The 22,810-nt window shown below is 43.0% G+C and overlaps 1 protein-coding gene across 1 annotated transcript; it reads right to left on the bottom strand.

The window, feature by feature from the left end:
* Positions 1-859: 859 nt before the first annotated feature.
* On the bottom strand, positions 860-22,123 carry zgc:92360 (uncharacterized protein LOC436988 homolog). Its single transcript, XM_063880835.1, has 11 exons — positions 21,704-22,123; positions 17,489-17,619; positions 17,231-17,322; positions 12,983-13,065; positions 12,754-12,866; positions 9,459-9,605; positions 8,866-8,949; positions 8,637-8,699; positions 6,185-6,256; positions 2,649-2,880; positions 860-1,985 (listed from the first exon to the last, which is right to left on the bottom strand). The coding sequence occupies exons 1-11, from the start codon at positions 21,789-21,791 to the stop codon at positions 1,957-1,959; spliced, it is 1,134 nt and encodes a 377-aa protein (XP_063736905.1). The 5' UTR covers positions 21,792-22,123; the 3' UTR covers positions 860-1,956.
* Positions 22,124-22,810: the final 687 nt, after the last annotated feature.

Here is a 22,810-nt window from a genome sequence, read left to right as displayed (position 1 = left end):
TATCCCAAAAATGACTGCCCTCCACACGCCAAAATCAGGATCAAGTTCCCTGAAAATCTCCGACGGCAAACTTTGCAAAGGCAATGTTTGCTTGAAGTGAACTTCAGATTCCAGGGTGTCTCCTTATTGGGATAACTTCAGTCACTTTCAATACATGTCCGTCCACTGCAGTGATCTCCATAGGTTTTCTCGTCTTGATAGGACCAAAAGGGTTGAATCATCAGCTGTACCATATCCAATCCAAGTTTTTTTTTACAGATGTCTACCTGCTGTGGTAGAGCTCCTTTCCTTTATCCAAATGATCCATGTTGCCGCTTTACCTCCGCTCCGCTTTACCTCCTTTGACCTCAATTACCAGGGCAGATGAAGCTCGGATCCATGAAAGCCTCCAGTTTGACTGAAGACCAAAGTGTTTGTGTTCTTTGGGGTTTTCATGGTCACTCTCCCTCCTTTTCTCTTCTCCGTCCTACCTCTTTCTCACCTGGGTGAAAACTGGCAAGGACCTATAGATTTATGAGGTATTCCTCTCAGGCCTCTGTAGTTTTAAACACCCAGAAACCACTGGCGGGGGCACTTGTCCGCAACCACACACACACACACACACAACAGCCATCCATAACAGAGAAGGTTTCATTTGACCTCTGTTTAGATGTACAACTTCTTAATTTGAACCTTATCTTCACAACTTTTAAAAACCGACTTCACTTGCTTTCTCTGTGAGTTAGAGAGTATGAAATCCACACGTACTCTTGAATCTATATAGGTTTATGGTGCAGGAAATGTAGAATATGTGGAAAAGCTCAACAATGATTCATAGAGTGAATTGGTGCACAAATCTGTACAGAGATTCCTCGACAACTTCCAGAAGAAATATTTATTTTATTATTCGTAATCAATATGTTCATGTCAGCCAGCCATGCTCAAGCATAGAAATGACAACAGATCAATACATAATGGGAGTACCTCTTTAACCAAAATACTGAAAGAAAAACAACAAACGCTCAGTGAAACGGAAGAAAGGGAAACCTTTAACCTGAATCATTGACTGTTCCAACCCAGGTCTAGTAATGGAATGGTCTGCCACATGGAGGCACTGTTAGACCATGCAATGTCTTAAAGTGCTTACAGCTTTTCTATCCCCTATGCATTTGCAAACATGATTTATTGTCTATAAATGATCCTCTTCAACAGGCACACTTGTTCTAAACCTACTACTAACAAAAGAAGTCTGACAAAATCACAAGAGTCATGATGCAAACTGTACAGGTAGTGTGTCTAAGATATTGCTTTGCTTTGAAAAACTCTGATCTTTTGGACAGAAACAGCACAATAATCAGCATTGTTCAGCTCTATCTCATGAGCTGGACTGCAATACATTTGATACACAAGTTAACATTAAAATGAATCAATGAATAAAATAATTGGTTTTATTTAAAAAAAGTTTAAAGAAAAGGAATCTTGATCCCAGACTGATGAAGCAGCTTCTCTCCTGTTCACGGTCGCCTTTTTTGTGTTACCCAATCATCACATTACACTAGCATAAAATACTTAATACAAGAGGTCCTATTGGCTTTTAAAAATGGCACTGTGTATGCATCTGATTAAGTGATTGACAGTGGAAACCAACACCATATTGATCTCTGTGATTTTGGCCATGTATTTGTTAGGGTTAGGGTCAGACCGAACCAACATCTTAAGTATCCCCCCCCCCCCCCCCGTACAAAGCTTGCAGCACAACAAAATCAAATACCTGTAGTATTCCTATGTTTTTGACTCGATATTTTCTTTAAATGTACCAATGAATGTTGCCATGGTCCTCTTGTTCGTACATCTGCCCCCAAAGAGCAGCATCGGGACTTGGAAGACGCTCCAGTGAGATCATATTAGTGACGAAGGTAGTGTGGCACAGATGTGAGTCCGGGTGGGAGAGGAGATGGTCCACAGGCCTCCGGTCCATCAATGCCTGTGCTTGAACAAAGCTTCCACTTGAAGACAAATCAGAATCCAAAGTTAGAAAAAAAACCCTGTTTTGCTAATGCTGACTATACTGCAGTACATAAGGTATCACACTGCTCTTTCACACAAAGCGGAAACTGCAAATGCACCCTTAGGATTCATTTCAAAGCCAAACGTTGAGCTACTCACACGCTTCCATGGTTACTTTTTTGGGGTTTTAAAGATTGGTTATAACCTGCCACTTCTCCAATATCTGGAAAACGGTTGGATGGATTGACATACAGACACTCATGGTCTCTAGACAAATGTGGTAGAAAATCTTGGTTGGTTTGGTGATTACTTTTCCACTGAATTAGATATTTTTGGTTGCCTGGATAACTACTCACTGCTCATAAGCCTTACATGTACTTTTGTGTTGATTGATTATTAGAAAGTATAGAGTGATTTAGAATAGCAAATACCTTAGATATTATTGTACATTTATTTAAATGTGTAATTTATTTTTGTGCTTTTGTGTTTTTGTTGTCTTTTTGAATAATTCCGTTGTACCCGTATGGGGCATAGTACTTATTTGATGTAAAGCTTTTGGAAAAAACACCAACGGGCACTCAAAAAAGAAGCAATCAGCAGCCTAGTTTGAAAGCTAATAACTAAAGTATATGAAATTATGTTAGAAATATATTCATTCTTACTTGTGTACTCCTGAGGGGACATCACAGCATTCATGACGTCATTGAAGCATTTCAGCCAATCCTGCTGGTCGCTCTCTGACTCGCAGGTAAACAGGAAGCCGCGATCAGGTGTTTCTATGGTGATACCGTACTGCCAGGCGCCGTTGCAGTGGGTGCCAGCGGGCAGGCCGGGGGAGGCGCTGTACCCGTGGTCCTTGTTCCCCAAGAACACTTCACCTTTGGCGAAGGCGTCCTTCAAAGAGAGGGAAAGGGGGACAGACATAGGTCAGCTGAAAACGTTGGAATAGCGGGAACCATGCTGTGTCTGAATGTGCGTAACTCTGTACGACTTTAGAGTGCAAAATGCACCCGGATGGTGCTCTCATAACGGTCACAGAGCTGAGTGAGGAAGGCTAGACACTTCTCACACTCAAAGCACAGCACTCTACAAATAAAAGTTATACATGGTGGTCTTTCCACACTTTATAAACATTCCACTACACTAGTGTCGAAAAGAGGCCACCGTTAATTTAATTTGGTCCATTGAACAGTCTCTAATAACTTGTTAATGCAAAGATAACGGTGCTAGCTGTGACGGATAAGATAAGGTGTACCTTTATTAATCCCCATGGGGAAATTCAAGTGTTTAAGCAGCAACAGAGGAGGAAAAGCAGAACAGGTTCACACGGGAAAATGAAACACACATTTAAAATAAAAACTCTAAATTCTAAAAGAATATATCCAGATAAATAACGGAAATATCCACATGTATGAGTTCAGAACGAGAGCAGCTTGGTGTGCAGTGCGGTTACTGTCAGAGGGTCTCATGGTGAACCCCTTGGTGTGCAGCCCGGTTACTGTCAGAGGGTCTCATGGTGAACCCCTTGGTGTACAGTCCGGTTACTCTCAGTGGGTCTCATGGTGAACCCCTTGGTGTGCAGTCCGGCTACTGTCAGTGGGTCTCATGGTGAACCCCTTGGTGTGCAGCCCGGTTACTGTCAGGGGGTCTCATGGTGAACCCCTTGGTGTGCAGCCCGGTTACTGTCAGGGGGTCTCATGGTGAACCCCTTGGTGTGCAGTCCGGCTACTGTCAGTGGGTCTCATGGTGAACCCCTTGGTGTGCAGTCCGGTTACTGTCAGGGGGTCTCGTGGTTAACCCCTTGGTGTGCAGTCCGGTTACTGTCAGGGGGTCTCATGGTGAACCCCTTGGTGTGCAGTCCGGTTACTGTCAGGGGGTCTCATGGTGAACCCCTTGGTGTGCAGTCCGGTTACTGTCAGGGGGTCTCATGGTGAACCCCTTGGTGTGCAGTCCGGTTACTGTCAGTGGGTCTCATGGTGAACCCCTTGGTGTGCAGTCCGGTTACTCTCAGGGGGTCTCCTGGTGAACCCCTTGGTGTGCAGTCTGATGGCTACAGGCTCAAAGGAGCTTCCCAGGCGCTTAGTGCTGTGCCGAGGTGGGATGAGTCTGTGGCTGAACATCTTCACTAGCTCTGCATGGAGGGGGTGGGAGGGGTTATCCAGGATACTGTCCAGTTTCCTCCTCGTCCTCCCCTCAGTCACCTCCTCCAGATTGTCCAGTTTAACTCCAACAACAGAGCTAGCCTTCCTCAGCAGAACAGCAGCCATGCTTGATTTTAGACAACACTACCCGGTCCAGATTCACACACTGCAAACTATATGAAATGGCAGTTTACTGAATTGAGACACAGCCTCTTAAACAATGTTTTTAGCATCGCTAGCCACGTAGCTTTTTGGATTACCTCTTTTGGTCTGGACTGAAATTTCTCCAATTTCTAAGTTAATAATGAAAACTTCAATCCAAGCTTTATGTTCACGTGTATGCTCTTTGGTAATGTATAGGCTAAATCCTTTCTACAAAGATTATTTCCTTGCCAATTTTCAGAGCACATACATCCAGAGACTATAGACACTCCAGCACCTTGCCTTGAATGAATCTATTGCATGATAATCTCTAAACCAATTTCCTCTGATGTGTTACTACCACAAGGTGACACTGCTTAAACGTCTCAAATAAATCCCCCTTTGTTCTCAGAAAATCTGAACAAATTGCGTACACAGTGCATCATTGTAAACCCAACATCAAACATACGTTATGCAGACATTATCTAAGGGATCAAATGACACTCGCTTTGAGCCTCCGCCACATACTCCCAGTCCACACACAACTTCACTAGACTTCCTGTTCCTTTCATCGTCCAGTTTTTCTTGTATTGCGCTCTCGGGGGAATTCAGACATTTCGGTCACCTATAATTATTGCACCTCTCCATTGAACTATTGCATCAGCTCAGCTAATCATGCTAGGCTATCTGATGTGCATTTAGCCAAGTGTTGGGCAATCGGGGCCGCCCCCTCTCAAGCAAAGTCTCTGTGACTCAGAACCTAACTTTCACATTGTCTGCAGCTTGCAAGCACCGGTATCAGATAACGGTTTGCACACAGAGTTGTCTCTGGAAGTCCACAGCGTAGTTTACAGGATTAAGCAACTCGGATTGTTTGCGTTTCACTTCCTTTTAAGGCAATCTGTACATGTTAAAAAGGCCACATGGATAACAAGGTTACGTACAGATTAAAGTAGCTTATATCAGACCCTACTGAGTCACACTTAATCCACCCCCCCCCCCCTCCGCTCTCCATGGTGATCATTTTAATTATTTTGTAAGAGCACAGGAATACCTTCAAGCAGAGACTTGAATCACATGACATGGACTTGAGTTACAATGACTGAGAAGCAGCTAGACAAAAATGATACAGAAATGTAAACCATGACTCTGTCTCTAGGTGGGACTTGTCTGTCCGCACTTCGATCAAATCACTCTTGAGTTGGGACTTACCATTCTTGACCTGGGCAACTTTGAACTAGTCTGTTATGACATGAGGCTAATCTATCATGTCTTGGGACTTGTTTGTCTTGGTAAAGGACTTGTCCGTCTTTAATTACGACTTGTCTGTGATTGTTAAGGACCCATTTGTCTTGACTTGCGACTAGTCTGTATTGACTTGAGATGATTCTGTCTATACTTAGGACGTGTCTGTATTTACTTAAGGCACATCATTGTTCACTTGGGACTTGTCTTTCTTGGGTCGAATCACTCTTGAGTTGGGACTTACCATTCTTGACCTTGGCAACTTTGGACTAGTCAATAATGACATGAGGCTAGTCTATCATGTCTTGAAACTTGTCCATCTTTAAGTAGGACTTGTCTGTGAGTATTAAGGACACATTTTTCTCGACTTGCGACTAGTCTGTCTTTACTTGTGACTGGTCTGTCTTGACTTGGGACTAGTCTGTCTTCACAAGATGCTAGTCTGTGATTACTTTGGACACATCATTCTAGATGTGGGACTTCCATGGACTTGAGACTTAATCATGACTTGCAAGTCTTGGTCCCAGCTCTGCCTCATGGCATTGTCGTCGGTCGGTTGTGATCAGGAAAATGAAGCATATTCCCTCAAGCATCAACTAACGACTAAATATAAACCGACACACTGAAGTCTGTGTGATGTGTGTAGGTGTGTGTGTGAACAGATGTCATACCAGGGGATCTTTGAAGTACATGAGTCTCCTCTGGTCCAGAGTGAACCAGCGCTTCTTGAAGCCTTCTGTATGCTGTAGAGAGACGAGGGAGACAGTCAGGCAGGAGACGAGGGAGACAGAGAAACACTGAGACACAAAGCAGTAATTTCATATCACTGAAGAGACAAAGACTGAAGGGGTTTTCTGTCTCGCTTTCAATTTAAAGAAGTGATTCATAGTGTTACGTTGTGTGACTCTTGGCTTGCAACTACTTATCATCAATTTCTCTGCTTTTTTGTTTCATCATCTAACCTTTAACTACTCAAAATAAGCTAAATCAGTTATGCGTTGTCAATTAATAACTACTTGAGCACTATAAGAATATGTTGATATCTGAAAAAAAAGTAAACACAGACCTTTGCATATCCATAGCAACATTTAGATATTGTAACGAGTGGAAAACCCTGAGAAAAGGCAATGATTGTATGCTGCAGGGACATTTGATACTGATACTGAAGCTCTTTGCAGCCTTATTGAGGTAATTCATGAAACACAAGTTCCTTTCTATAAATCAGGAGTGTTGGCATTCTTTATAAATGTTTATTAGGCATTGGAAGTGCAACAAACCTGGCTTTAAAGTCTCTAAATAAAGGTCTGAATGCTTGTGATGCATAACACTCTGAAACTGAAATGGCAAAATTGAAGGTTTAATTCATCCCGCTGAAAGCTCTTAAAGAATACTCAACACCTTCTGAGAGTTTATCGAAGCAGCTTTAGAGAGCCGAGCTTTGAACGAAAAGGACACTCAGGTCCCCGACTGCAGCCAAAGTGTCTTCATAAAAGAGTTTGATTTCCTCGCAGCCAACAGTCATCTGTTCTCAATTCGCCCGTGACTCCTTCCCCAAATATCTCTCACAGGTGCGCGAGGAAATGAGTGATGACGTTCGTTTAGCGAATCGTCCCAAAGCGAGTCAGTGGCTCCTTTCATCTCGCCGCCTGACACACAGAGATTAAATGGAGTGTGTGTCTGAATACTGAAGTGGCTGTTTCCTCTAGGATCAGGTTACTGTGTGTGTGTAGAAGCTTCTGAGTGTGTGAAAGCACCTGCATGTAGCTATGCTGATGTAACAATGTACAAAAGCCTCTTTGTGTGAATGCTTCATTCCAACATATGTCTGCTATCTCTAGTCTCTACTTTAAAGAGTCCTCTCCTGCTGATATTCAGGTGTATATCAGTATGTAGTGTCTCTTCTTTAAAGAGTCCTCTCCTGCTGATGTTCAGGTGTATATCAGTATGTAGCGTCTCTACTTTAAAGAGTCCTCTCCTGCTGATGTTCAGGTGTATATCAGTATGTAGTGTCTCTACTTTAAAGAGTCCTCTCCTGCTGATGTTCAGGTGTAGATCAGTATGTAGTGTCTCTACTTTAAAGAGTCCTCTCCTGCTGATGTTCAGGTGTATATCAGTATGTAGTGTCTCTACTTTAAAGAGTCCTCTCCTGCTGATGTTCAGGTGTATATCAGTATGTAGAGTTTCTACTTTAAAGAGTCCTCTCCTCCTGATGTTCAGGTGTATATCAGTATGTAGCGTCGCTACTTTAAAGAGTCCTCTCCTGCTGATGTTCAGGTGTATATCAGTATGTAGCGTCTCTACTTTAAAGAGTCCTCTCCTGCTGATGTTCAGGTGTATATCAGTATGTAGAGTCTCTACTTTAAAGAGTCCTCTCCTGCTGATGTTCAGGTGTATATCAGTATGTAGAGTCTCTACTTTAAAGAGTCCTCTCCTGCTGATGTTCAGGTGTATATCAGTATGTAGAGTCTCTACTTTAAAGAGTCCTCTCCTGCTGATGTTCAGGTGTATATCAGTATGTAGTGTCTCTACTTTAAAGAGTCCTCTCCTGCTGATGTTCAGGTGTATATCAGTATGTAGTGTCTCTACTTTAAAGAGTCCTCTCCTGCTGATGTTCAGGTGTATATCAGTATGTAGTGTCTCTACTTTAAAGAGTCCTCTCCTGCTGATGTTCAGGTGTATATCAGTATGTAGAGTCTCTACTTTAAAGAGTCCTCTCCTGCTGATGTTCAGGTGTATATCAGTATGTAGTGTCTCTACTTTAAAGAGTCCTCTCCTGCTGATGTTCAGGTGTATATCAGTATGTAGTGTCTCTACTTTAAAGAGTCCTCTCCTGCTGATGTCCAGGTGTATATCAGTATGTAGAGTCTCTACTTTAAAGAGTCCTCTCCTGCTGATGTCCAGGTGTATATCAGTATGTAGTGTCTCTTTATATCTCTCATACTGCCTGTGCTGCAGCACCTCTTTTCACCCTCTGTCTGAAACCAGAGCCCAGCCTGCTCTGATTGGTTAGCTGGCTCTGTTGTGATTTCCCTTGGTTTAGAATGATTTATAATTCTACTTCAACTTTCAAATCGTTTAAAATGTTTCTTAATGCTCAGTGATTATAACGAGTGTGTCACTTGCCCTGGGGCCGGTCTTTTCCATGTATCCTTCCTTCAGAAAGTTCCGGGTGAGTTTGTGTACCAGCTGAAAACAACAAGTAAAGAGAAGAAATGAAGGATAACACCCTGAGGGAACAACAGGTTTCAGTGCTGAGTATTCAGTTGGTAAAAAAATGCACGCACAGTATAACAACAATAATGAATTCTCTCCGGCTCAGGTTCAGTGTGTGAGAGTGTGTGTGTGTCCTCACCTCAGCATTTGTAGCCCCGGGGAAGGCCACCTTTAGATAGTGAAGCTGAACCGCTCGAATCGTATTGAACCAGTCCACGATCTCCTGATGAAGACACACAGAGGGGGGAGACACAAGTGAGGAAAGATCCTCTCCTAATAATCTAGGGAGAAGTTAGAAAAGATGAAATAACCCGGAGAGAATCTGAAAGAGGAAACAGATTTGCAAAACCAAAAGATGTATTTTTGTGTCTCAAAAACAGAACAAAAACTCACCAGCTAGTTTAATTTTTGGGATATTAAAAAATGTGCAAAGAATGTCATGCTGTCTTTGATACAGCAGTCTCTCCAATCAGATGTTAGACATGGAAATACTTGACATATTTCACTGTGTATTCATGCAATAACAGAGAGCGATGGACTGGATGCTATCAGCTAATGGATTCCATCAGCAGGCACCAGTTGGTACGGATGGTTTCTAAAAGGGTTTGGAGACTCGCCCCAGCAGCACCAACTGTGTACTTTCACCACGTTCTTTATCTGATGGAAACACAATTAATAATTGAACTCCTATCACATTTTTAGAGTCATAGATTTGCAACACTGGGAACAGACCTTCCCGTTGTCGTGGTAGACAAAGATGTTGCGGGTGCTGTAGTCTTTGAGGTAGGTGATCTGCAGGCCGTTGGGGTTCCCGATCTTCTCCGGCTGGAAGGTGGCGTTGATGGAGTCCACTTTGATCACTGCTTTGGGCTCCTTAGCCTGCAAGAGGGAAGGGAGGAAGGAGAGGAAAAAGGAGGTGTAATAGTGGGTCAGAAATGCAAGGGTCAACAGCAAGTCTTCTGGTAATTCAGGGACTGTAAAGCTGATGATTCAGGATTCAGAAGAGCAAATGTCTACACTTTGTTTGGATTAATTATATGAAACAGTCACAAAAAGCTGGCTCTTTATTGTATTCCATCTCATATTTTCATCTTGTGTTTGTTCCACCCTGATACTCTTTTTTTATTCCCTCTGCCAAGGAGGACGTTTTCGATTTGGTTTGTCTGACCATCAGCAGGATTATAGAAAAACTACCCGTGTGACTTTCATCAAACTTGGTGAAAGGGTGCAGCATAAGCCAAGGAAGAGCCAAATTACATTTTGGAGTGGATCCGGATCACATGAGGGTGCACAAATTATTTCTGACTTTCTCTAACATTGCAGTGATGCTGCATTCACTAGGTGTAGGAATAAATCGGAAAACGGAGTTACCAAGTGGGAAGAGTCACGTAAACGTCCAGATATTAACGTGTGGTTTTAAAAGCTGTTAGCAAGACAATGTTTTGATCCTATATTACAATTTATGGCTCATAAATAAAACAAAATCTGAAGAAAAAAGACTTCCCATATCATGACATTTGACGATCCGAGATGCACTTGAATGCACCGTTGACTTTGGTGAAGGTCTGCACATGCATAGTGCCCTTCTGGTTTTAAATACAACTCTGTTCATTGTAGAAACAGGTAAATAATGTCTGGATGAACTGGTCTGGGACCTGATGTAATGGTCTTCATCAGTCTTGATAAAAAATGTGTTGTTGAGACAAACTTTGACCAGAGAAGAAAATAAAGTAATGGATAAAGGTGAATCGGCCTTGGGGCCACATTTCGTACAATTTCTAGCCATGAAAATGATATCTGGACCTATTACCAACACATCAGTCAGCGTCACCGATAACCATCTCGCCTCAGACCGACACTAATCCCAGAAAACGTGTGAGCTTTAATCTGTCCTGACTGGAATTTAAATAGGAACATATTCTAAGTGTGTGTCGACCTTAACAGATAACAGACACAGCTCTGCTTTTTCACAAAGATCTGAAAGAAGATTAGATTTTACACCCTCCCGTCAGTGTGTCTCCCCCAGCGTCGGAAAGTGAGACAACTCTGAGAAACAGAAGCCGGCAGACTGCGACTCCGGCCTGAATATTTTACACACCTCCAGGTTTTTCTGAAACCACAAACAGCTCAGAGCCCGGAGCACCTGAGCGACACTTTCCCTTTTATCATTTCTGAGACTGCATGAGAGGATTTTGTTTTGTTGCTGGCTATAGCAGAGGCTCCAGGAGAATACAGAGAGAAGTACTGCGACAAAAGAAGGGCTGAAGGACAAGGGGAATTCAACTTTTCTAAGCCAATTCACGTGTTAGAACACACTGGAAACCATATTCAAAATTTAACTTGTTGTAGTTTGGACCTAATTTCACTGTGACAGACTCGCAGTGCTTCCAGCTCTAATTGGTGTTTAAATGGTGTACAGCTTAGTGAATCCTGCACACTGACAGAGGACACACAGCTGCTTCAGCTCATCGGAGCACAGGTAGCAGCAGCTGAGGAAGATCAAATCAAATCAAATCGGAGGATGAAGCCCTCTTTATTAGTCACATACATGCACACAGCAGAGCACACACAGTGAAATTGGTCCTCTGCATTTAACCCATCCTAGTACTAGGAGCAGTGGGCAGCTATCGTGCAGCGCCCGGGGAGCAATGGGGAGGGGGGATTGGAGGTGTCCGGTGCCTTGCTCAAGGGCACCACAGTAGGGCCTAGGAGGTGAACTGGGACCTCTCCAAGTAGCAGTCCACTTTCCATATTTCAAGTCTGTTGGGGACTTGAACCGGCGACCCTACGATTCCCAGTCCAAGCCCCTACTGACTGAGCTACTGCTGGGACTCCTAGGTTTTTGGTTGGTGCGTGGAATAATAAAGAGCGTTATTAAGTGTGCGTTTAAATCCTGCAGAACATAATGTGTCTCTAGTAAAGTTATTTCATCAATGTGAATGTGACAGTTTGTGAAACTTAAACATGTTAACACCACTTTTATAGGAGCGTAAATGCAATAGCAGAAGACAGAATTTAGAACCAGAAGGAAAAAGCTGATAAGGAAACTACAGCACGGTCACATGACTTCACGTCACTACCGCTAAGCTAAAGGTGGCTAATGTTGGTCTATAAAGGAACTACAGCACGGTCACATGACTTCACGTCACTACCGCTAAGCTAAAGGTGGCTAATGTTGGGCTATAAAGGAACTACAGCACAGCACATGACTTCACGTCACCACCGCTAAGCTAAAGGTGGCTAATGTTGGGCTATAAAGGAACTACAGCACGGTCACATGACTTCACGTCACCACCGCTAAGCTAAAGGAGGCTAATGTTGGGCTATAAAGGAACTACAGCACGGTCACATGACTTCACGTCACCACCGCTAAGCTAAAGGTGGCTAATGTTGGGCTATAAAGGACCTACAGCACGGTCACATGACTTCACGTCACCACCGCTAAGCTAAAGGTGGCTAATGTTGGGCTATAAAGGACCTACAGCACGGTCACATGACTTCACGTCACCTCCGCTAAGCTAAAGGTGGCTAATGTTGGGCTATAAAGGACCTACAGCACGGTCACATGACTTCACGTCACCACCGCTAAGCTAAAGGTGGCTAATGTTGGGCTATAAAGGAACTACAGCACGGTCACATGACTTCACGTCACCACCGCTAAGCTAAAGGTGGCTAATGTTGGGCTTGATGACGTTAAGTCGCCTCATTTAGACACTTGTTAGCAACCACCATTTTTTAAGTCACCAGTTGGGTATTTACTGATGTATTTTATGTTAACTGGGGCTTAGGAAGTGATAAAATGCTGACTAATTTCCGGGTTTCAGAAGTTATTCCTGCACTTTATTGAGATATTTGTGATGTGGTTACATGTGTGTCGCACATGTGCTGGAAGTAAACTACTGCCTTCACACAACATTATTTAGGAAGCTGTCTTATTAACGCATGTAACTGGTGTTTTGCAGACAAGGTTCAGTGTAGGTAAAGCTTCATGTGGCCACTAAAAGTCCTATTTACAGCTTTTGCTTACGTCATATTTGGTGAAATACTTCAGGGTCCCCTCCCTCTCTGAGAGGACGAATCGCCTGCTGAGGAACTGCCCGTTGTCCCGCCCCCTCTTCATCAAAATGCCATCTCTCATTCCTGGAAGAAACCAGTAAAGGTTATTCATTAGCATGAATGTGTTTTTATGTGTGTGTGTGTGTGCGTGCGTGCGTGCGTGCGTGTATGTGTGTGCGTGCATGTGTGCCCACACTCACCTTCCTCATATATAGAGTGGTTCCCAGGCTCACAGAACTCCTTTCTCTCGTACTTTGCTCTAATCCACTGCTCCCTGAGAGTCCTGAACACACAAACAGATGAAATGTCAATAGAGCCTGCAGACCTGAAGACGTGTGCTTTGTGGCAGATAGGAAATATGTATATGAATCTTCATGTAATACACATTGGTTAAGAGACTGAAATGTGTGTTTATGTTGGCTATCAAGTAGCTAGCCTTGTCAGCTAGCCCAGTTGATAACAACAGCAAACATTATTACCTAACATCTGGGGATTTCAACAAGAGTAGTTTAATTAAAACATACAAGTCTGAAAAGCATTGGTACTGTATCCCAGCAGAGAAACATAACATGACTTATTTGTATAATGTTAGTGACTTGCTGTCTAACTGGCTAGCTAGCAAAGCTAACAACACTGCTGCAGAAAGCAAAATGAAACAGTACATTAAGTGAGACACAAAGAGCCATAGTAAACAAGTATTATTGGACATACCGACAGCCCAAAGTGTGAGTATAATATTTGCCATTGGATTTAGTTAAACACAGTTCAATTTTGTAGGAACTATCAATTCATGTCACAGTTATCATGACCCCTTAAATAAAAGCCAGCTTGGCTCAGGATCAGTCTTATTTTCTGTCTGCAACAAATCAATTGTCAAGATTTGATTTGATGTGATCGATGGTTTGATTTGATTGGTTAAAATGTCAAAAAGTGAAAATCAAAAGGGGAAGTCTTCAGATGTCTGTTTTTGGGTTCAAAACCCCAAACATAATCATTGTCTTTTAATTTAAAGCAACCAAATCAAGGAAAAGAAGCCTGAAAATCTCAGCTTCTTTATCTATCGTCTGTTTGTGTATCATCACGTGAGATCCGCTGATCCAAGAAGCAACCCACCTGAGAGGCGGAGGGTATGAATCCCACCCCCCCTCCTCTGCACGTCCTGATTACTAATGATCAAAGAAGGTGCAACACGCGTGTAAAAATGTGTGTGTGATAAGGGTGTGGAGGTCTGAGCTGTATACAGGCACATTGGTGAAATGCTCCTGTAACCACACACACACACACACACACACACACACACACACACACACACACACACACACACACACACACACACACACACACACACACACACACACACACACACACACACACACACACACACACACACACACACACACACACACACACACACACACACACACACACACACACACACACACACACACACACACACACACACACACACACAGTGGTTTAAACTCAGGTGTGGAAGCCTGTGTGTTATTGTCAGACGATAGGGTTTTGCTCTTCTCTGAAAGTCTCCCCGCCTCCTGTGAATACAATTCCTAACATTCCTGTCTCGGACCTGCTCGCTGCAGCAGAAACAAAGAGTGTGTGTCTGCAGGTAAACTGGAGGCGACCCGCAGACAGGAGAGTGAATCAGAAAAGGTCTCAAAAAAAGGTGCTGGTTAGCTTTGACTCCATTCTCACAATATGTAATTAAACGCCTCTTGAGTTCAAACAACTTCACATAAGTAGTCTTCTCTGTCATTAGCAGCAAAACGGTGCTGTTTAGGAGTGGTTGCAAATTCAAAGAACTTTAAAATGCAACACAGCCAGAGGAAGTTTCTACTTTGCTGTTAGAAACTACAGGTAAAAATGACTTTTGTGTGACGTCTACATATCTATTGATTGTGGGAGCTCTTGTTGAAGTTTTCTGTTGTGTGTTCTACAGGTTTTAGTGCATGTAAATGGTCTACAAAGGCTAAAATCGCTGTGTTCCTTCCAGAGGGAGTATCTCTCCAACACACCTCCCCGCCTGAAATGCCTCCATTGGACTCCTTTGGTACTTATTGAAGATAGTGACGCCAGCTAACCAATCAGAGCAGACTGGGCTCTGGTTTCAGACAGAGGGTGAAAAGAGGAGCTGCAGCACAGACAGTATGAGAAAAATAAAGAGCTTTCTGAACATTAAAGCATGAAGAGGACTCTTTAAAGTAGAGACGCTACATACTGATATACACCTGAACATCAGCAGGAGAGGACTCTTTAAAGTAGAGACTCTACATACTGATATATACCTGAACATCAGCAGGAGAGGACTCTTTAAAGTAGAGACGCTACATACTGATATACACCTGAACATCAGCAGGAGAGGACTCTTTAAAGTAGAGACTCTACATACTGATATATACCTGAACATCAGCAGGAGAGGACTCTTTAAAGTAGAGACACTACATACTGATATACACCTGAACATCAGCAGGAGAGGACTCTTTAAAGTAGAGACTCTACATACTGATACACACCAGAACATCAGCAGGAGAGGACTCTTTAAAGTAGAGACTCTACATACTAATATAGTATGTTGCAAACACTGACATCTGTTCACACATCCAATGCCAAAAGGATGACACACTGAGTCGTCTTAACGTAATATTACAGAGTCAGATCACATCTTCATGATATTGTAGAGAACAGAGAGCGATGCAGTAGAAAATCAAAATCAAAAGACATTTAAAACATGGAAGAGGGACGGACAAAATGTGTGATACTGACTGTTAATGAGAATGAGATGGTTAGTGTTTGTGTTCAAGCCGGGAACAAGGCAATGTTCTCTGTCAAGAATAATTATCTCCCAGCGGAGAGGCGTCGACAACGTTTGGGATCCTCAAACTAAAAGGTAATTAAAGATTGAGATTTGCCCACACATGCACCTCCAAAGACTTGAATCACATTTAATTTCCAAAGACACACCCTTCACAACCTGACCAAGCTTGAGCAAATGAGCCGGGAAGGAGAGCAGCACAACATCCAAACAAAGGGATTGAGACACATCCAAGAACACGAGCATCGCTGCCAAAAGCCGCAGCGATTACTTCCTGCTGTCACAGGAATGAACATTTCAAGGAACAAGGAGTGCTGAAAGGTTTCTAAAAGGCACCTGATGCAAGTCCAACAGTTTGTGTGAGAAGGACAGAGCTTTAAACCTTGAAAGTAATATTTTAAACACATCTACAAAGCAAAGAGAAAACACCCTTATGATGTAAATGAGGACATGACACAGTTAGAAAGTGAGGGATTTATACAGGAAACGTTTTACTCATGATCAGAAATGATGAGTGATATAAGGTTACAGCCTGGGAGGAAGAACATGCCGTGTATTCATTGCACGGTAACATACACCTCTGCTCAACTCATGGGTTTTGGTTTTCTATGGTTGTTTTTTTTGTTGGTACAATTGGTCGACTTAAAAACCTGCAGATCATTGATTGGTCAGAAAGAATCATCACTAGCATGATACCGGACATCCTGCACAAATTAATAGCATAAATAGCCTGGCATCTATCAAAAAGTAGTGCACAGATGATGCATTTTTTGTAGTCTGATCCTACGGTTCGAGTTGCCCTGGTTCCCTCAACAAAAATCCAATGAGATTTTATTATTGGATTCGGGATTGTTGCAGAAAATAATCTGTGTGACGAACAAACGTTTAAAAAGCTAATGTTGGGCTATAAAGGAACTACAGCACGGTCACATGACTTCACGTCACCACCGCTAAGCTAAAGGTGGCTAATGTTGGGCTATAAAGGAACTACAGCACGGTCACATGACTTCACGTCACCACCGCTAAGCTAAAGGTGGCTAATGTTGGGCTATAAAGGAACTACAGCACGGTCACATGACTTCACGTCACCACCGCTAAGCTAAAGGCGGCTAATGTTGGGCTATAAAGGAACTACAGCACGGTCACATGACTTCACGTCACCACCGCTAAGCTAAAGGTGGCTAATGTTGGGCTATAAAGGAACTACAGCACGGTCACATGACTTCACGTCACCACCGCTAAGCTAAAGGTGGCTAATGTTGGGCTATAAAGGAACTACAGCACGGCACATGACTTCACCTCACCACCGCTAAGCTAAAGGAGGCTAATGTTGGGCTATAAAGGAACTGCAGCACGGTCACATGACTTCACGTCACCTCCGCTAAGCTAAAGGAGGCTAATGTTGGGCTATAAAGGAACTGCAGCACGGTCACATGACTTCACGTCTCCACAGTGAGTGGAAGTGCTAACAGGTTGACTGATTTCTTCGCTTTAGGACTCATTCCTGCACGACCTGCAGCCCAAAGGACACTACGATCGCAAAATTTAGATTCCTTAATCACTGTAAGCATAGAGCAGTTTGACGTGTGTGTGTGTGTGTGTTGCCATGGTTACTCACTGGCAGTCTTTGTGGGTTGGTTTGTAGTAGTAGAAGGGAACAGCAGCCTCATATTTACTCTTCATCAGGTCATTGCCACAATCAGCCATAAACTAACCAACACACACACAAAATAAGACAGATCAGTCAGGACGAATCACACCATGGCACAGGAATTAGATACTTAGAAAAGTAACAAGTAACTTATAAAATGAGAGAGCTAAGATGATGCATTCAACAAGTATTTTTTAGAAACAGGTGATGCTGCAGCGGTCTCACCTGCACCTCGTGGTCCTCCCAGTGGGACAGGCTCAGGGACTTCACCTTGCTGGTGTCAGGGATGTTACGGTGGATCCCGGAGCAGGCCAGGCAGATGAAGACCCCCAGAGTGCAGGAACCCCAGTCAGGGTCTGCAGGGAGGAGGACAGAGAGAATGAAATAAGAGGATGGGATGTGTGAGGGAACAGCGCTCCATTGCAGCTCAACAACTTCTTCTTACACTGATCAAAAAGTTCCTTAGAAATGGGCAAAATGCACCTTTAATCTCTATCCTGCCTCACATCCAACATGGATTTGGATATGGTTTTCTTCAGGGGGAGTGGAGGGTTCTGTGCCTTGCTTAAAGGCAGCTCAAACACAGCTGTATGTGAGATTATAAACACTTAACTTTCTGTCTTATTATGAAGATAAAACCTGATCAGCTCAGAGACAGGATATGTGAGAAATGTTCTTTGCTTTGACCACACCTGTGCTATCTGCAGCCTGCAAGTAAACAGAGTGTGTGCGTGTGTGCGTGGATTACTGGATGGCATACTTGGCAAGTGTGGTTGACTACAAAGAAACATAAGGGACTACAGGATACACAAAACTACAAACAGACACAAAGAGACTCCTAAAAAACCAGGCAAAGGGGAAATAACAATGCCACAAAAAGACACAAAGCAACTACAGAGACCTCAAATGAGCACAAAGACACAAAAGAACGACTGAAAAATAGACCCAAAACAGGAAAGGGAAACAAAATGACCATGAAAAGAGAGAAAGAGACTAAAAAGAGACCAAAAGAACCACACAGAGATGGTTCACAGCTGAACGGAGACACAGAGACCAGAAACAGACTCACAACAACCACAAAGGCGAAACAACAATGCCACAAAAAGACACAAAGCAACTACAGAGATGCAAACCAGCTGCAAGAGACAAAAATGCAGTAGTAAAGATACTCAAAAACACATCAGAATTATACCACAGAGACCGAAATGTACCATAAAAAAACACAAGACAACAACAGACAGCCACAGAGAACAGATGGATGTGTAACGAATGCAAAGAGACTACAAAAAAACCACAACGACACGAAAACACTCAAAACAGCAACAGAGAGACACAAAGAACCTGTGGATACTTAAAATGAGCACGAATAGACAGAACATGACAAGAAATGAGACACAAAAGACCTTAAAGAGGGTCAAAATGACCCCAAAAAACAGAAAGCAGTGCAGCTTTCCGAATTACGAGAGGTTGTGGGTCCTTTAGCATATCATACCCAGGGCCACAATATCTCAGCATCCCTCCCTGTTCTTATCACTACAGATCACTGATATCTGATGAGGGGGGTTAAGCCCATTTGTTTATGTACCAGTAGTACAGCAGATTAGAAAAGGGATACGCTCTGCAGGTTAATGATCTACTGATCACTGTTTCACAATACCAGGGAGACACCTGCCAAGGTAAGCGTCCTTTGTCTCGAGTCATAAGGAAGAAGAAGAGATGACAGGAATAACAGCCAGAGTGTGACCTGAGGGAGTGTTAGAGGATCAGGGTGCCTTCCTTAGAAAAACAGACTTAAAGATAGAGAGATAAAGATCTTGTTTAGATAGAGCAAGACCGAAGCAACCGGGTGTCTTCATCGCTGGAGGCCAGGAAAAGTAGAGGCTATATAGACCTGAGCATCAGCAGGAGAGGACTCTTTAAAGTAGAGACTCTACATACTGATATACACCTGAACATCAGCAGGAGAGGACTCTTTAAAGTAGAGACTCTACATACTGATATACACCTGAACATCAGCAGGAGAGGACTCTTTAAAGTAGAGACACTACATACTGATATACACCTGAACATCAGCAGGAGAGGACTCTTTAAAGTAGAGACACTACATACTGATATACACCTGAACATCAGCAGAAGAGGACTCTTTAAAGTAGAGACACTACATACTGATATACACCTGAACATCAGCAGGAGAGGACTCTTTAAAGTAGAGACTCTACATACTGATATACACCTGAACATCAGCAGGAGAGGACTCTTTAAAGTAGAGACACTACATACTGATATACACCTGAAGATCAGCAGGAGAGGACTCTTTAAAGTAGAGACTCTACATACTGATATACACCTGAACATCAGCAGGAGAGGACTCTTTAAAGTAGAGACATTACATACTGATATACACCTGAACATCAGCAGGAGAGGACTCTTTAAAGTAGAGACACTACATACTGATATACACCTGAACATCAGCAGGAGAGGACTCTTTAAAGTAGAGACACTACATACTGATATACACCTGAAGATCAGCAGGAGAGGACTCTTTAAAGTAGAGACACTACATACTGATATACACCTGAACATCAGCAGGAGAGGACTCTTTAAAGTAGAGACTCTACATACTGATATACACCTGAACATCAGCAGGAGAGGACTCTTTAAAGTAGAGACACTACATACTGATATACACCTGAAGATCAGCAGGAGAGGACTCTTTAAAGTAGAGACACTACATACTGATATACACCTGAACATCAGCAGGAGAGGACTCTTTAAAGTAGAGACACTACATACTGATATACACCTGAACATCAGCAGGAGAGGACTCTTTAAAGTAGAGACACTACATACTGATATACACCTGAACATCAGCAGGAGAGGACTCTTTAAAGTAGAGACACTACATACTGATATACACCTGAACATCAGCAGGAGAGGACTCTTTAAAGTAGAGACTCTACATACTGATATACACCTGAACATCAGCAGGAGAGGACTCTTTAAAGTAGAGACTCTACATACTGATATACACCTGAACATCAGCAGGAGAGGACTCTTTAAAGTAGAGACACTACATACTGATATACACCTGAACATCAGCAGGAGAGGACTCTTTAAAGTAGAGACACTACATACTGATATACACCTGAACATCAGCAGGAGAGGACTCTTTAAAGTAGAGACTCTACATACTGATATACACCTGAACATCAGCAGGAGAGGACTCTTTAAAGTAGAGAGACTACATACTGATATACACCTGAACATCAGCAGGAGAGGACTCTTTAAAGTAGAGACACTACATACTGATATACACCTGAACATCAGCAGGAGAGGACTCTTTAAAGTAGAGACACTACATACTGATATACACCTGAACATCAGCAGGAGAGGACTCTTTAAAGTAGAGACTGCTACATACTGATATACACCTGAACATCAGCAGGAGAGGACTCTTTAAAGTAGAGACACTACATACTGATATACACCTGAACATCAGCAGGAGAGGACTCTTTAAAGTAGAGACACTACATACTGATATACACCTGAACATCAGCAGGAGAGGACTCTTTAAAGTCTTAATGATTGACCGAACACAGCAGCACGTTTTCAGTGCTTTATTTGCACAGAATAATGTGAATAAAAACAATAATTAAACTTTATCCGTTTTCATTCACATTCCCTCCGCTGTGTTGTGAGATGACACAGATATCGTCTTAGAGCTGAGATATCGTAAACGCTTATCATAGTGTTGTTTATTTGATTTGAAAGGCATCATTGCAGTAGATAGATTTCAGTTTCTGTATGCATTTGAATTTCTAGCTGTTCTATATATTGCCATTAACCTCTCAGCCTTTAAATCCACATTATTGATGATTTGTTTAATCAACATTCTCAGAAGGGCAATATTTTCTGCAAGCTTCAAAGGTCAACCCTGCAATATACTGTCAACGGTTCGAGTTGTTTGGTCCACAATGTTGTGATTTATGTTGTTGATAATGTCCTGCCCTAAGCCTAACTACAAGGTGAGTACAGTGGACCTCGAGAGTTGGGCTAAAAAAAGTTCTGTTAAGGGAGTTTACAAGACCTGTCTGAGCGTGTGCAGGCTTGTTCAAAACTTCACTTCAATGTGTTGCCTTCAGGTGCTCCTGGAGAACTCAGCTTCCCACACATTTAAATCCATACCACAATATGTACCAAAGGAGAGTTTTACATTTTTAATATTATGTTAAAAATCGTAACTTTAAGCCTTCAGTGGTTGAAAGAAAGAGGAAATGGCGCTTTTAAAGAGTGTTTAATGATTGGTTTCACCCTGTCGGCTCTGGTAAACGCTCCACAGCTCCTGAACGTCACATCACAGCAACTGAACACACGCTACCCAGATAACCCCCCGTGTTGACCACTTCTACAGCTGACTTAGATGCGTTTGAGTCTTCTTACCCGGTGCCCCACAGTCTGCGCAGGTTTCATTCCCAGGGTTCTGCAGGATCTCCCGCAGCGCGCGCGTTGCTCTCTCATTTGCCGACATTTCCAGATTCCTCCGCGTGCAGAGAGAGGGGCGAAACAGGGGGGGGAGGTGGATGCGAGGGGGGGCAGGCAGGTAAAGGTGTGTCTCCTCGGCCTCGACTCCCCCTCTGACGGGCAAGTCCGCACAGGTATGCGCTCGAATCAAATCAAAGCCTTAGTTAACACGGAAATATCCATCCGCTTTTCTCTTCTTCTGTGGCCTTTAATCCAGGTTCTGACACCCGAACTCTGAGGCGCGTGGTTCCGAGCTCTGCAGCGGAATCCCTGCAACAGACCCGGGCCGTGCGTGCGTGTGTGTGTACAGTCTGGAGGGGTGTGTGGACAGCAATGAAACCCTACACTAGGAAGTGAAAAGCAGGGGTTGTTCTAACTTGCTTTTCCGCATAATTTGAGGATAGGCCACTTTGCAAATGGCTCCGTGGCCAAGTGTGCAGCCTTTCAAAGAGCAGATTAATGGTGATTGAAAGTTTGATTGGATTTGCACAAAGGCTCCAGTGCAGTTTTGGCAAAGACAATCTGAAGACTCGTGCAACATGCGATATACCTCAGATATACCAATGCACGCTACACAAGTAAAGTAAATACAGATATTGAATATAAGAGAGAGAGAGGTATTAATAGAGATATATATATACAGCTGTGGGAAAAAATAATTAAAGGAAAGTACTGGTGGTACCTAAAATGTGCTTGAGGAGTCCCTGCCTTGTTGTAGCTCCATGTTGGGTCAGCAGGGGGCAGGAGTTCTCCACCTTTCTGTGAGTAATGGGTGTAGTTACAGTCTGTGGTGCAGCGCTGTGTGGTACAGGTGTGCCCGTCACCGCTGTATCCTTAAAGTATTAAGGAAGAGAAGATCATCCCCCTCATGATGACACCAGGATGACTGGTGGGCCGAAAGTGCACTTCATCCTGATATGACACATATTACAAACAACACTGTCTTCCCATTCAAATAAAAATGATCGTACCTGGAAATATAGAACAGCTATTCTCTGTTTACAGCGCTCCCCTCATGCTACATTC

Source organism: Eleginops maclovinus, chromosome 4 (genome assembly GCF_036324505.1).
Source record: "Eleginops maclovinus isolate JMC-PN-2008 ecotype Puerto Natales chromosome 4, JC_Emac_rtc_rv5, whole genome shotgun sequence".
In the NCBI taxonomy this organism is placed as follows: domain Eukaryota; kingdom Metazoa; phylum Chordata; class Actinopteri; order Perciformes; family Eleginopidae; genus Eleginops; species Eleginops maclovinus.
Note: the sequence above shows the minus strand (reverse complement) of the source record. Positions and strands in the feature narration are given on the sequence as shown.

What these genes read in the sequence shown, in the direction of transcription:
- zgc:92360 (XM_063880835.1), bottom strand. Translation starts at nt 21,791, where the DNA reads ATGTCGGCAAATGAGAGAGCAACGCGCGCGCTGCGGGAGATCCTGCAG. An exon ending in TGGAAAAGACCGGCCCCAGG is followed by an intron (nt 6,257 to 8,636) that starts GCAAGTGACACA and finishes GTCTCTCTACAG; the next exon opens with CATACAGAAGGCTTCAAGAA. An exon ending in GTCCCCTCAGGAGTACACAA is followed by an intron (nt 1,986 to 2,648) that starts GTAAGAATGAAT and finishes TTTGTCTTCAAG; the next exon opens with TGGAAGCTTTGTTCAAGCAC.